Source organism: Triticum aestivum, chromosome 7B (assembly GCF_018294505.1).
Source record: "Triticum aestivum cultivar Chinese Spring chromosome 7B, IWGSC CS RefSeq v2.1, whole genome shotgun sequence".
Taxonomy (NCBI): domain Eukaryota; kingdom Viridiplantae; phylum Streptophyta; class Magnoliopsida; order Poales; family Poaceae; genus Triticum; species Triticum aestivum.
In genome coordinates, this window is record NC_057813.1 from 556766904 (window position 1) to 556783012 (window position 16109).

General features: G+C 44.7%; 1 protein-coding gene across 9 annotated transcripts in view; it reads right to left on the minus strand.

The window, feature by feature from the left end:
* Window positions 1-13002: 13002 nt before the first annotated feature.
* The window catches only part of LOC123163015 (F-box/FBD/LRR-repeat protein At5g22660), an 8851-nt gene continuing 5744 nt past the window's right edge, over window positions 13003-16109 (minus strand). For 8 of the 9 annotated variants that reach the window (XM_044580771.1, XM_044580765.1, XM_044580772.1 and 5 more), the window contains 5 exons: window positions 15703-15814; window positions 14626-14908; window positions 13719-14473; window positions 13482-13634; window positions 13003-13387 (listed from right to left, as the gene is read on the minus strand). In XM_044580771.1, the coding sequence (XP_044436706.1) occupies window positions 13208-13387; window positions 13482-13634; window positions 13719-14473; window positions 14626-14908; window positions 15703-15814 (1483 nt within the window). In that variant the 3' untranslated portion in view covers window positions 13003-13207. The remainder of the gene's footprint in view (window positions 13388-13481; window positions 13635-13718; window positions 14474-14625; window positions 14909-15702; window positions 15815-16109) is intronic. The other variant, XM_044580770.1, reaches the window with a different exon arrangement.

The window sequence follows — 16109 nt, forward strand, 5'->3', positions numbered from 1 at the left end:
CTTCACAACAATCATTACTGTAGATCTTATTCAAATTTAGTTCATATTAAAGCAGTAGTATATACGTTTGGAATGCACTAAAACGTTCATTTGAGTAGTAGGTTGCATGCATTATACACGTAGCAAAATATTTTAATTGAACATAACATGAATTCAAAGTTTTGAATGACATTTGTAGTGCACATTGATTTGGTACAGTACACGTTAGGCTTGTCCGGAAATTTCAACCCGCGCCTTGTTAGCCCGAAATATTTAAGATATATCTTTGTCTTGTTGTGCTCCGACAACTCCCTCCATCTCAACCCGCGCTTTGCTATTCCGAAATTACAACACGTGCGAAAACTCCCACCTCCTGTGAAATCCCGACACGCGAAATGCCCGTGGTACCCCTGAACCGAAAGAACCGCCTCAAATCGGTGGGGGGTACTTTCGTAACTTACCCCACATTTCGGACAAGCGCGTCTCTAAGCCATGGTTCCCCACTGCCATCCCATCCGCCCACCCATTCGTACAACGAGGCCGCGAAAACCCGCGATGAAACCCCACACCCTGCTCCGTCCGCCACCCAGCCGGAGCCTCTTCCCCGACAATGTCGTCCATAGCAACACCTCGACGCCCCTCATCCACCGTACCAGATGAGGATCCATCGTCGATCACATCGTACCGCCGGTTCAGCCACCCCGTCCTCCACCTCAGAGGAGTTGCCCCGACGTTCCCCTCGTCTTTCGCGCCACCTCCATTCCCACACCGCCGTCTTCATCTGCACCACAGGAAGGGCATCATCATCACTGTTTCCTCGGATGAAGCTGCGGCCTAATCGGCGCCACCAAAGAGGTTGTACACTAATCGCCGCATTTTCTTCTTGATTCGATCTCATGGTGCTGTCGGCGCTCGGTCCCGAGCCGACACGGTGCGGCTCCATCCACGGCGGCGTCGCCGGCCACTTCCTCCACGGTGTCGCTCCCTCGGTGGCCACATCCACATCAGTAGGAGCTGCTGCTTTAGCTCTCGCTCGCGCTTCTGCTCTGCTCTTGCTCCAGGTCCCCTCCCTGGTCTGCTCTTGCTATTGCTCTTGCTCGCACTGCTGCTCTCGCTCTTGCTCTTGCTTGCAGTGCTGCTCTGATTTGGCTACACTTCAGTCGACTGAATTGACTTTTGGGTCAGTCGATTTTCAAGGGGTGGGCTCGCCAGGGTGAAGGAAGAACCAGCCGCAGCGGGGAGGGGGGCTCATCGGAGAGGTACCCCACTATCTATCTTAGGGTTCAGGATGGGGGCGGTGGTCGCCAGCGGTGGCGGGGCGTTGGCAGGGCGGTGGCGGGGGGATCGCCGGAGAAAAAGCTCGGCACGGGGGGCCTAGAGGGATGGCCGGGGTGGCGGCGGACCGGTGGTGGGGAGTGTTTTCAGGGCGGGCGGGGTGATGCACCGCCGAACACGGGCGACGGGGGGTTGCTGTTTGGCCGGTGGTGGCTGGCGGCTCAGGGGGGTGGAGGTTGAAGATGAACCGCAAGCCCTTGATTTTGTATCCAACGACTGCAAAATCGACTGACCAGAGATGAAAAAGTCAGTCGACCGACCTGTAGCCTCACCTTGCTAGTGCGTTCAGTTTCGACAGCAAAATTCAGTTTCGACGGCAAAATTCAGTTTCGATAGTTAGGTTCAGTTTTGACAGTTAAGTTCAGTTTCGACAGTTAAGTTCAGAGATGAGCGGCTGATGTATTTACATCTAGCACTTTGTGGTTATGTATTTTACGTCATGTATTGAAGATGCTATTAGAATTCCACTCAGGTTAACGTTGTTCGTTGTCTCTCTTGTCCTGCTTCAGCCTCGGTGTCGTACAACTCACCGGAGCTGCTCCAACGATGAAACCCTCCATCACAGCGGAGCAGTACCTCGGGCTCCATCTCCAGACGCCTAAGATCTTCCCCTCCTCCGACAGCAAAGTCAGCCGGAGCATCCTCACCAGCCAACCCAATCACGCTGAGATCGACATGGCTTCGCCAAAGAGGTTGTACACTTGTTGCATCTCTTTTTTACTCTACATGTTATATATATTTCCCACTGAGCACACGGATTTGTTCCTTTAGTGTCTCCTTGAAAGAAAAAGCGTAGGAATTTTAATTTTCACTTGTCCTCCTTTTCAAATTCCTATTCATGAAGCACAAGACTAAGAGGTAGTAGCATAATAGCATTATAACTGTACATTTTCTTGTGGTTTGACTTAATCTCACCATGCTTATTTGCATCCTGTGATCTTCCAATTGTTGTGAATCAAACACCCAGATTGGCAGAAATCCTGTGTTTTTAAATTCTCTGTTTTGCACGTGCATTCCTATCCTATTCCTGTCTATTTCCTATCCCTGCATTGTTGGAATCCTCCAATTCAAACGAGCCCTTACAGAATTACTTCTCTTACAGATAGTTGTCAAAGAAAACCTTGCGTGGTTTGTCCCGCTCCTGCTGCACCGTCGTCCACCCCAGCTCAGCTGCTCAATGACAGAAGGGTCCAGCACAGCAGGGATCCGGCCTCCAGACTGTCTTTCGCCGCCTTAGATCTTCTTCCCCGCCGCTGGCAGCCATGAAAACTGCATTACCATCATCAACCGAGCAGATGACCTCGAGGACTACACGGGTCCGCAAGAGAGGTCGCACTCTTTCGTGTCTGCTTACGTTATGCATCGCTTAATATTACATGCTACTTTATCATCCAGTTCACCGATTAGACTCTGAGTCAGCTCCAAACTAATGGTCAAACTTGAGTTTTTAAATGGTTGTGGGGTACATATTGGGGCCGCTATCAATAGTATCTATCTACTATCTGGTTAATCTCCGGTGTCTACTATGAGTTTCATGTTGGGTGGGAAACAAACAGTAAAGAAGCCATTGTCTGTATTTATTAACTGAAGCCAGTATCTGCTTGCTATTATTGGTTTTGGGTCTATCCACAGGTTGCTACCATCACTCTGGATTTCTGCATGCACTCCTTACATAATCTCACTATGTTTTATTCCTATGCATGACAGTTATTGTAAACAATGGAACTGAACATGTAGAGCAAAAGAGACGATCCTTGCGTGGCAATATAATTTCATGCAGTCGTCGCTCCATGGTAGGCGCAAAGGCAGCCCCCCCTCCACGCATTTCGGATTGTAATCGAGAGGAAGATATCTGTTCTGAGGGGGATTCAGAAGGAGAAGATAACTCCTATTTACCCCCTGAGGTCTTCGCTCTAACTTGGCATGCTGATGTTGGTTATATCATGCATATGGTGTCTTGCATTGCTTACTTTATACATCAAATATGTCATCTGCTTAGTTTAGACATCCTTTGTGCGAATGCCATCTGTTTAGTTTATTCATCGTTTATGTGAATTATGCAACGCCACCTTGTTTAACCAGGCATCATATATGTGAATTTTACAATGCCATCCTGCTTAGCCAGTCATCTTATATGTAAATTATATCAGGCCATCCTTTTTTTTGTTACATATTACATTTGTCAACAATGTTAGTACATCCAACTGCTCTTCATGTGCATCAGCCATTTGACACCGTGATGGCAAATTCTGGAGTGAAAACAAGGTCTTCTGAGCAGACTATGCTATCTGACGAAGTGCATATCTCGCTGGTTACGGATAGCTCCTCAGAGGAGGATTCAGAGACAGATGAGCAGTCCTATCCCCCCCCCCCCGAGGTGTATGCTCTAACTTGGCAGGGTTATGTTGCTCATATCGTGCGTATGGTGTCTCGCATTGCTATGCCATTTGATTAGTTTAGACATGCTTTGTGTGAATGCCACCTGTTCAGTGTCTAATTACCATATATGTGAATTATGCATTGCCATCTTGTTGCAAGACATTATATATGTGAATTATACAATGCTATCTTGTTGCAAAGGCATTATATATGTGAATTATGCAATGCCATGCTGTTTAGCCAATCATCATGTATGTGAATTATATCATGCTATCATTTTTTTGTATTACGTGTTCCATTTGTCGACAACGTTTGTATATTCAACTACTCTTCCTGTGCATCAGCCATTTGAAGCGGTGATGGAAGTATCTGGAGTGAAAACAAGGTATTCAGAGCAGACAATGCTACTTGCTGAAGCAGACATCTTGCTGGCTATAGAGAGCTCCTCAGAGGAGGATTCAGAGACTGATGACCAGTCCTATTTCCCCACTGAGGTCTATGCTCAAACTTGGCAGGGTTATATTACCCATGTTATGCATGTTGTCTTGCATTGCTTAGTTTTTACATCATATATAGACTGCCATCTGCTTACTTGCTTACTATATAAATCATATATTTGAATTATATCATGCCATCATGTTTACATAGTACATACACATCATCTATCTGAATTATGGCATGGCAACCCATTTAATAAAGACATCATATAGTTATATCATCTCATCCTGTTTAGTGTTTACAATCATCATATTTAGAATTATGGCATTCTATCCATGAATGTATGTGAATTATGGCATGCCAACCTATTTAATAAACACATTATATAGTTATGTCATGTCATCCTGTTTACATAGTCTCATATTTTGAACTATGTCTTTCCATCTTTTTTAGTTAGCCATCATAATGTGAAATTGTGTCATGCTATCCTGTTTAGTTAGCCATCATATATGTGAAATTGTGTCATGCTATCCTGTTTGGTTAGACAACATAAATATGAATTATTTCATGCCCTCTTTTATTCCCCACTATCCATTGCACCTGTCTATCATACAATGTCTATACTTTCAATTACTTTTCTTGTTTATTAGCCATTTGAATTGGAGAGCGTGATGGCAGTATCTAAGGGAGTAACAACACGGTCTTCAGAAAAGATAGTGCTACCAGTTGATGCAGATAGAACCACGGTTGTACTTGCCCAAGGACCAGATCCACCACACATAACCCAGACTCTCGCAAATTGTACCCCTACCCAGTTGGACAGAGAACCGACTACACCCCTTCTAACCCCAACCCCGGCAGATAGTAACCCAGTTCCAGTTGACACAGCAACATCTCCACCACAGAGCACCCAAACAAGAGCGGTTAGTAAGGGAACTGCAGTGCCCAAAGCACGAGGACCACCACACCGAATCCCAACTCAATGCTTAAAGGAGAAGAAGATTTGTTCTTAGGTCAGGTTCTGTAGCTATGGTTCATACTCCTTTGCTCTTGCATTACTGTGTTTACTCATACCAACTATTTTCAAATTTGAAGGATGGAATTGAAACTCCAATGGCACAACAGGTATGTTTTAAACCTGTTTCTTTAACTGGTTTGCTGTTGTAACCTGCTCTATGTTGATTTCAGTTTCAATTGAATAAACAGTTATGTTCTCATGCCATGCACATTACAAGTGTTGTTATTGCTCTATAGTTACCCACACTTATATTCTGTCTATTCTGCTTTGTCTTGAACAAATATTATTTGAAGTGTGTCTCTATCTTGATTTGGCAACAAAAACTAGAATGATATAGACCATAAAGTGACCATGGTACATAGATATATGTTTGTTTCATGTTGTTATCCTATCCACTTTACTACTGAACTCATTTACCAAAATGAGTTTCATATACAACATGGTAAACATGTGATGTGTCTGCTTGTTTCTCTTTTAGAATGCGGACAAAATATTGGAGAACAGTACCGCGTTATCCAATGGTAAAGGAAGTAATGCAGATAAGGTTCAAGATAGTGAGACATCCCTGTTGGTCTCCAAGAAAGCTGATAAAAACTATCTTGACGACAGTGAGGGAACCCAAAAGTCCTGTCTTGATGTAGTGTTCGAGTTACTGGCCACTACTGCTGGCACAAGCTCTTCGGACTCACTGTCTGAATCAGTTCGTCTTCTTGAATCTCAACTTCAAGTTGAAAGACATCGATCAGATGTGCTGCGACAGGAAGCTGAAGGACTGAGGAAGTCCCTGCAGAATTCAGATGCATATTTTCTGGTGCAATAGCAAGCGCTGGAGGATTTAAGCGCCAAACAAGAGAAAGTTAATAAGCTTGCTAAGCATCTTGCCAGCATTATGGGTACCCAGGATATTGTTTCTTGAGATCTTCTGAAGTGGTTTCAGTTCTGGATTTGTTTTGCTGCGGCGTTTATTTGCGCTGGTCACCAACTTTGACAACCAGTGTATATGATATGCTGCTTTGTTCCCTATATTTGCACTGGTGGCGAACTTTGATGCCCAGTGGATGTAATATGTGTAACAGCCGTGATAGCCTAGCATAAGTTGCTTGCTTATTTATTTTCTTGTTGTCTTGTTTATTTGTTTGCTTGTAGTCAGTGCAGTTCTTTTTAAAACTAGGCCACAATAACCATGGGCTAATATTTACTGTAGTGACATTGGGCCTCCTACGGGCCGTAGAAACAGTAGGCCTTCTACGGGCCGTAGAAACAAAGGGCCTTCTACGGGCCGTAGAAACAATGGGCCTTCTACGGGCCATATCATCAATGGGCCTTATACGGGCCATATGACCATAACGGGCCATCGTTAATAGGCCATATTTGATGACGCTATGGAAACGACCCAACGTATTAACGGACCACAAACGGGCCGATGTAACCACGGGCTGAATTTGGCCCACAAGCAGAAAATGACAGTAACGGGCCGTAAGTAAACGAATGCTGGAAATGAGCCCAAGAATAAATGGGCTCTGAGAAGGCCGAAAGATAACATTTGCTGGAAATGGCCCAACTGAATAACGGGCCCTTAATGGGTATAAAGTGATATACTGTTCATTACGGGCCAGTTTCACCATGGGCCGTTAATGGGTATAAAGTGATACACTGTTCATTGCGGGCCAGTTTCACCACGGGCCGTTAATAGGCCAAGAGTTACATAGGGCCTCATATGGGTCGAAAGACGTCATGGGCCATACATGGGCCAGAAGTGAAAACGGACTGGAATCATATTGGATGGCCCAGATGACGCTACTGGGCCTAATTCGGATAGGGCGTAATGGGCCTTGGGTTAGCGGGCTGTCAATGGGCTATATGCAAACAGGCCGTTAACAGGCTTTCCATGGGCCGGCCTGCCACCTTTTGACCAAGTCAAACAGGCCGGCCTTTTCACAGGAATGGGCCTCTGTTGGGCCGTGCCACGTGTCAACGTATCATAGGTGCCTTCTGTCCAATGAGTGGATGACATCTGTCCCAACGGTGAGCCAACACGTGTTTCCTCCAGCCAATGATGATTTTACACGTGGAAAATCCCCATTGGTCGGGGCTGTTAACGGGTTATCGGATCCAAAACCCGATCCGATAGCTTAACGACATTCCGTTATGGTGGATGCCACGTGTCGGTCACCCTTGACGAAAGCACTTCTATGACGCGCGATTTATCGTCATGGAAGTGGACACTTTTGTGATGATAATTTTGGTAATATAATGGAACACTTCTACGACAGCACATGTATGACTATCTTGATTCTGTCATAAATTTGTCATGGATGTACATGCATGACAAAAAACGCGACCTACTGTGACAAACATGTATCATCACGGAAGTGTATTTTTTTGTAGTGCACATCTTCTCCTATCATCAAACCACCCGAAGGCAATCTGCTGTCCTCTGCTCCTCCGAAGGCTGATCCCGGTATGCCTAGTACTTCTGCTCAGCAATCAACCATTATGCCCGAAGACAATCCTGCTGCTGCTGATGATGAAGGAATTCCAGTCTCTTCCAAAGAAGAACTCTCTTCGGACAACTCTTTTGGCGATGCCTCATAATGGTATTTGCTTTGCTTTCTTGCCTCATGTTATTCGTCACCTTTTTGGCAACTTGTTGACAAAAGGGGGGAGAATTACATTGAGTATGTTAGATTTGCTTTTTGGTGTTCCTTTTGAATTACTTTTCTCTCGAGTTTGTAATAGTACTTCCTCGGTTATCTGTATCCTATTGTAAAACTCCCAGTAACTTCTGTGTTGCAATGTTAATAACCCCATGCGATGATTATTCTCTCGTAATATATATTTTGCAGGAGGTTACTTTATGAGAAGTTATGAATAATTGCACTATAACTATCAATGGACTCAATCAATTAGTGCTAATCATTGTCTCGAATAAATGAAATCTCTTGATTCATATATTGCATCTATTGCTGGAATATCACTTCGTAAAATTGATATTCATGCATACATTCAGGGGGAGCATATTTCATTCTCGAGAATAGTAACACTTTATCACTCTCACCATGTTCCTTATCGCATATCTTTCTCTCTTTGATGATTATCTGTTTTGTCAACAATCGTTCAAAAAGGGGGAGATTTTTGGTGCAACAATTTGCCTCCTTATGTTTTGAAGATTGTTGACATAAACAGCAAGGGACTAATGTGTTTGCTAGTGCACACAGAGTAACAAGTCCATGAAGTCATGAGGAGTTTGCTATAAACTCCAAAGAATGCCCTGCGCAGCAGCAAGTATTATTCGCTTAGCTTATGCAGTGAAGAGTGACCCCTAAAATTGTTGACGCAAAGAAATTTTTTCGGTGGGCTCCAAAGAAATTGACTGCAGCTGAAGGAAGTCGGAGGCGAAATGAATACGTAGTATTTGTTTCTTTGTTCTTCTCTTCCTTCATTGAGTCATAGGACCACCGTACTATTACGAGGGGTATAGTGTTTGAATCTTAGGTTCTCTGATGCTAAACTCAAACCTATGAAAGTTGTGAGAGAAATCTTTTTGTGTTTCGAGCAAATACTTGCCAGCAAGAGACTATGATCTTCTTCGTTGTGAGAGATTTGACTCTGACCGAAGAGTTAGCATTACTTGTTCCTCAAGTAATGTTGTCATTGCTTCAAAAATCCAACTATTGCAAACATCTCGGTTGGCCATTGGCTGGACCGCTTGTCCAAAATGGCATTTCCCATCAGGGAAGGTTGCAACTATAAATAGCCACCCCACACCGACTTTGTCCGGTGGCTGCTCCGTTTGATTATGAGAAGTTTGCTGAGCAACTCCCTCTCCAGAGTGATTTGAGTTTAAAATCCACCGACATAAAAACCTTGGGGCCGAAGAGTTAGATAGTGGTTTAGCATCACTCGAATCTAAATTCAATACACTCCACCTATTACTCTTGAGAGCTGCAAACTCTCTAGATGGTTAGGTGTCATTTCCTTTAGAGACCAAGAGCGATTGTGGTTCTCAAAGAAGAAGTTTGTAAAGATTCGGAGATCACCTCAAGTATATACCACGAGTAACCGGCATTGGTTGGCAAACCAATTGTCTAGGAGAATAGGGCGAAGAGTGTTTATCTTCTATGTTAAATCACAACCCCTCCAACCAGACGTAGTCCTTATGCAGAAGGACGAACTGCTCTACCAAATCGTTTGTCTCCACAGAGCTTCACTAGTTTTTTCTTCGCACTATTCCTTTCGAATTACCATGCCTGTATGTTTGCCACCATGTGATTTTCTTTGAAGTCGGTGCTTAGTTTTAGTTTGATAGTTTACTTTCACTTACTATTATCTGTTATCCTGCTTTCCGCTGCTGGGTTCTAAGAGTTTCGAAGTTTCAGAAAGAAATTTTAAAACTCCCATTCACCACCCCCCCCTGGTAAACATACTTCGTTCCTACACATTCAGTCAAACTATTCACTCAACTCCACTGTCAAATCATATTACAATCTAAAACATAAAGTCAGTCACACTATTCACCATATTGTACTCTTGATTCACATCAATTACAATCTTGAGCTGACATTTGCCTTGCTATTACTGCCATTGCTTCTCTCCTGGTTTTGTCCGACTGAAACTAGCTAGTGCGAGGCAAGACATTACAGAGCAAACAATGCAAGTCAATCAACTGAGCAGATGGCGGCGTTGGCTTCGTGGCCTCGACACCTCGGCAGCGTCGTCGACCCTTGCACTGGGGCGTCACGGGGCAATGTCTAGCTCAGCCGCCTCCATGACTAGGAGCATCGCGGCCTTACAAAAACAACCATGTGGGTTTCATGGCCTCAACAGGTGTCTGACGACTCTTGCTCCTCGGATACGGGGAGCGCCTAGGCGTCATCGCACTCTGACGGCAAAGCAGCGGATGCTCTTCCCCGGCGGCAGGGTGAGCCCTATAGTGAGACCAGAGCGAGCCGAGTTACGAGAGAGCGAGGAGTACTGGGCCGCATGGGCCAGCTGGTTTTCTTGTCCACGCGAGGGAAAGATGGCGCTCGTTTCGGTTTGCAGCACGCATCGTCGGATTCTAGATGAAAGGTGATGGTTGTACTATGTCCCTCGGCAGTAGTTGGCTTTACGTCAGAGGATCTCGTTCCACAAAATGACCTTCCTAAACTATTTCATGATTTGACCCTTTTCAGACACACCATAAGCCATGACGTTTCTGAACAACATAGAAACGCCAAACACTAAGGCGTTGATGGTCTGGCCCATCTTCTGGCTATCTGGCGTCACCGTGCCGACATGGCTGGCAGACACGCCAAACCGTGATGCGTTGCTAGAAACGCCAAGGGGCGTGGCGTTTCTGCCTTGGATTAATAAGTGGTCGCAGGGCCGTGGGTGGGACCCAGCCGACTCGCAGCCCTACGGGGGCGTCTTCCCTAGCCACCAGGAGACGAACAAGGGATCACTCCTCTCTCGTTCTCCACCAAATTCCTCCCACGTCGAAGATTCTGGCCAACAAAACTCGTGGATCGGGCCATCCCTAGGTTGTTTGAGGTATTCTCCCCTTATTCCTCTAAAAAAATCAATCAAACTATCTATTTTAGATGCATTTTTTGGAACATGGTGCCCGCTCGACGGTCCGGATGCACTTTCTCATGCAAAGTGGTGACAAAGTGGGGGGAGGGGTTGCGGGAGTCTGGACAGCAGCCATGTTGGACCCCGACACCCCAGGCCCACTAAATCCGCCCTCCTGGTACGATTTTCTTCCACTTCGTCACTTCTCCCCCCTTGCTTTGCATCTGCAACCTCCACCTCCACCGTTGTTGATGTATCTCTCTTGTCGCCACACATGCATTGTCAGATGTTCGCAACCAGCACCGACGCGCCCGCTTGCCTTTTACCACGGCGTTGTCCACCCTGGAGCCGTTTGTACCTAGGTACACTCCGCCACCTTGTCGACAACCTCCATGGCGGCCACCACGTCTGGCAGGTGTTTGGTCAAATGCCATTGGGCTTATTTTCGGATGTCGTGTTGTTTTTTCATAGTAAGAAGGATGGCGGGATACTCAACCATGGAGGATGAGTTGTTGTGCAATGCGTGGTTGGCCGCATCCGCGGATTTCATAGGCAGGAGCAGAGGGGGTATTCTAGCAGCAAGTGCATGAATCATTTCACACACGAAAGCACATTGCGCCCTACAACATGCACATCATCCATGATGGCAATATGAGGTCGTTATCATATCAATGGTACGCCATCCAGACCATCGTCACCAAGTTCTGTCATGTAGTTGCTCAGTTGGAGGCAAGGTGGTCATTGCACGTGGCAGAGGAGGAGATCATAAGTTTTGCTTCTTCTTTCTTAACTTGTTGATTGAACCATTCATTCACTAAATATTGCTCTACGCATTGTGTAGCCCGTGCGCGTTGCCGTGATGTACCACATGACAGAGGGATGGTCATTTAAGTACACACACACACGCGTTGGATGAAGCTGAAGGGGCGGTATGTGTGGGACGACATAATCCGTCGAAAAACTTGTTGGACATTGAATTTGAGACACTAGACTTATTCACATGCTATGTGTGGATGATTTGTGTTATTTTCTTTCCGAACTTTGATGAATATCAACCAGTTTGTATGAATTTCGTCCGCTAAGTCGAAACCGGGCTTGAAATGTAAGTAGACAACGTTGGATGGCGTCCTCCGACATCCGGATCCATGGACTGGTCCCCCTGTCTGCAGATGGATGCGAGAGTAAGTTTACGGGTCGCCGTTGAAGATGGCCTTAAAGTTGACTATGGACTGTTACTCAAGCTCCAAGTCATCCATAAGCGCGAACATGGCTTTCCAAAGAAATGACCCATTATAGGTATTTGTACACTTTCGCTCTTCCCAACTGGATGCTATCTATTACAGGCAGCCATTTGATGGATTAGAATGAGAAGTTCCGAACTGACTCGACCCTCTGACTAATCACAACCGCCTACAGGGAGTCAACGAAGGCGACTGTGGCGAGGGTCGGGTCGGCGCAGCAAGGGTATGTACAATGTAGAGGATATGTTAGATAAGACTTGATTCCTCAAAACTTTTTTTTCTTCTAAAATTAAGACTTTTAGGAGAGCTACTACAAATGCTGTGAGGGAAAATAAAAGCTACATTGTGGATGCTCTTAGTTGCGGCGCTACTACTTGGAAAGTGAAGAGGGCCGGTACAACATAGCATACAGATGGCCGAAGGAACAGGAACTGCTGCGCAAGTTGACTCGGCGCCTTGCCGCCTTCCCGATCCTCCCCAACTGAACTGTACTTTTCCCCCGCAATTTCAGCGAAATTCAGGTGAAATTCACGGGACAAGAAACTGACCAGTGCATAAAACCAGGCTTTGACTTCGTTCGTGCAACGCTGGCCAGCCTGGTAACCCGGCGGAAACTGCATTTACAACTTTGTCAGAATTTTGTGTGCATGCGTGCGTTGATCTTGTTTCTTGCTGATTGATAGGTTGATTCTGATCAAGTGCAAGGCTGTAAATGTTCCATCGGCTAACCTTGTAGCTAAACTAGCTAAACCATGTCCCTCCCTTTCTCATCCAAAGGACCATAAGCCGTCAGTGCACTCAGATTCCAAGATACTGGCAATATGCATCTTACGACTCGGGACTCACATTACCTTGGAAAAAAGATTCCGAGATCTGCTCTATGAGGCGAGAGGCGATCATGGCGGTTGGCAGCTGCTCTATCTGATGCACAGCAAGCATAGCCGCACAGGTTTGGCTTAACCACGTTCCTACAACTGCAACACATTAAGCCCTGCAACCCTGCAGTTCAGTTAACATAATAAATCTCCCCCAACACAGAAACAAAAGGAACACACCATATGAGTTGTAATGTTCATCGATCAACCTAGATAAATGGTAGCAAGCAAGTTTCCCACAAGTCGCACAGCGGTAAATGTTAACAGGTCCATGTAACACAACATTCAACAACCAAATCTCTAGCTACATCGGGTCTCACACATGTCACGCAGCGAAAGCGCTATGCAAAGATGCATTCCATATGCAGAAGAACGCTAGGCGCAGCATCCTAGTACGTCTTGACGTCGATGTGCTTGACAGACCTTGCATTGGCAAGCAGTATAGCCTTCAACACGGGAAGCCTGTCCTCCTCTTCGGCGCAGTGGATCGTTACCTTCTTAAGGCTTTTGGCTTGGAATGATATTCCCTCAGCCATTTGAAGCGGCTGCTTTTGCTCTTCACAGCCAAACTGAAATTTTATATAAGAGTAGAACATGTTAATAGGAATTCCTGTCTTCAGCTAAGAAAACAGACAAGGACAAACACTGAGTTTCTTCAGTCACCTTGAGCTTCAGATCAAGATTCTCAAGCCTAGGAGAGTGCTCGAGGAAGCAAGCTAGAGGAGCAAATTTGTTGGAAAGACACCATTCACCAAGAATGAGACTTGTCAGACTGATGAACATTGGGCACCCTGGAGTCATTCTATCAAATGCAACCTTCACATATTTCGAACAAAATAAGAACAGATTCTAAAGAAACAGATATTTCAGACATGTACAAAAATTAAGAAGCACCCATACATGTCTCACTGGTGTTGGCAGTTCTATGCTCTTGGCGTTTGAAAGATCGCATAGGATTACTGCTGATGTAGTTCGAAGTATGTATTTTCGAGTGCACCTGCTGCATCGAGTGTCCTTGAAGCATAGCGAGACCAGCTTGCCAGTACGAATTAGAAGATGATTCAAAACTAAGCAGTTTATTATTTCCAGAGTCTTCAATGAACTTGATGAAATCTCAGGAGAACAAAGAGTGCTGTCTGCCAACTGCAGATTTTCCAAAGATTGGCATTCACGGCTGAGCTGATCAAAGACAGATGTGACTATTATAACATTAGTGAGCTTCACAGTTTGCAGATATTTAGAGCTAAAGCTGATAGCTTCAGGATCTAAGTAAAAAGCTTCCCATCTTGTATTTTCAGTGAAATCAATCGATTTAACTTTATGAAGTCTGATAGCATCACCGATCCAATACTTGGCTGCATCAATGGCAAAAGAGTGAAGGCGGAGTTTGTCCAATGTATTAGCATTACCCCGCCGCTGAAACAAACTTTTTGCAAACTTGTTGAACTTTACCCTGTCCATATCAAAGTGATCAATATCGATATCAAGGCATGGCGCTGAAGTCCATAATGGGGGCGATCTTCGGAATAGCATGCTTGTGCGTACGACGTCCTGTGCTGGCATGAAGGACATGATACAATGGAGTATGCTCTCATGAAGGACGCTAATCCTATCATTGTCATCACAGCAAGGCTTCTCTTCATTTCCTATAGGCGCTTGATCAAACAAAAGGGTAGATTAGACGTGAATCACAAGTTTGCTATTGGCTGCATGAATGATGCGACATGCAACTCCAAGAAACAAATATCCTTTTTAAAATGCATTTGAAGGACCTAATGACAACAACTAAAATCATGAAGGGGCATACCTGTTGCTTTTGTATTACCACCTGATAGCACCCTCTGGAGGTTGCTCTGTACCTGAATGCTTTGACTCTGTGGATCACTAAAAATTCCTCGCAGAAGCGTCGCAGTTGAGGGTTCAAGCATTTGATAATCTGATGAAATTTCCTCAAAATGATCATCCAACGAGATGTCCTCAAAATGATCATCCAACGAGATGTCCTCAAAATGATTATCTGATGATATGTCCTCAAAATGATCATTCTTTAAATGATCCAATCTCGTATACAGCTTAAAATTATAATCAACCTGAGAATAAAAACACACGCCAAATCTTTTAGATTGAAGTCTAAATAGGCATTCCTTCAAAAGCTCAGGGGAAAAGACCATTAAAAGAAATAAACCTTCCTCCCATCCTGTGAAATACAATACCAGTATTCACAAGGTATGCAGCAAACATACTAAATACTATGATTCACAAGACATAATGGAATGACAGTTGACTGAAGAATGAGCTGTACTTATGGCAAGTACTCAAAATATTTTTCGTATAAATGCAAAAGGCTTGTGTATCGTTTCATTGCTATGTAGGGTTGATAAAGAACAATCAGCGCACGCAAATGCACACATCATCGCTCGTCCAAGCAGTAGCACGAACACACTAAACCCCAGGGAGGACTATGCACACCCCTTTAACCCCCAGTCTGCTCCATGCCTGTGCATCGTCGTTGATAGTCTGCACTGGAGGATGAACGGCTGGGAACCACTGAAGGTGCAGTTGTTCCATTACTGCCACAACCATCAATATCAAACAAGTGTGGTGTCCCTCAGGACCTTCCCAGACCAAAGCCGCCAACTAGGCTGAGAATGCCTCAACGCCATTGGTTCATGGTAGTTATGCCCTAGGTTATTACATAAATACTCTATTGGATATCCGAGATTTCCCTGGATAAGCTGCGAAGCCCAGATCATATGATAAGCTGCTGAGGTTGACACTTTCATAGACTAGTAGCCGGAAGTACTCCTGTTCTAAGCTTTAACATACCAATCAGCATATCAAGATCCGTAAAAAGTCAATGAAATATTACAGAAATGGAATATACCTCGTTAATAGCTACTACGAAAATCATTTTCTCTAATCTGACAGCAACATTCAGAAGATCAGTCAATGTCTCGGGCTCGTCTGGTGACAGTGCTTGCATCAGAGCCTCTGATCTGTACAGATAACATTAAAAAGTAATGAGATATGTGATACATCTCGTGCACTTTCAAGTTCGAACAGTAACACCCAAAATAGTGTAATAATATACTCCCTCCGTCTCAAAATTCTTGTCTTAGATTTGTCTTGATACGGATGTATCTAATACTAAGAAGTGACTTGAAACATCTGTATTTAGACAAATCTAGGACAAGAATTTTGGGGCGGAGGGAGTATATGATATGAGCCGAGTGAGCAACCTGAACCCATCACATCCACATACATCTATGATCTATCACACCCAGTAGCATG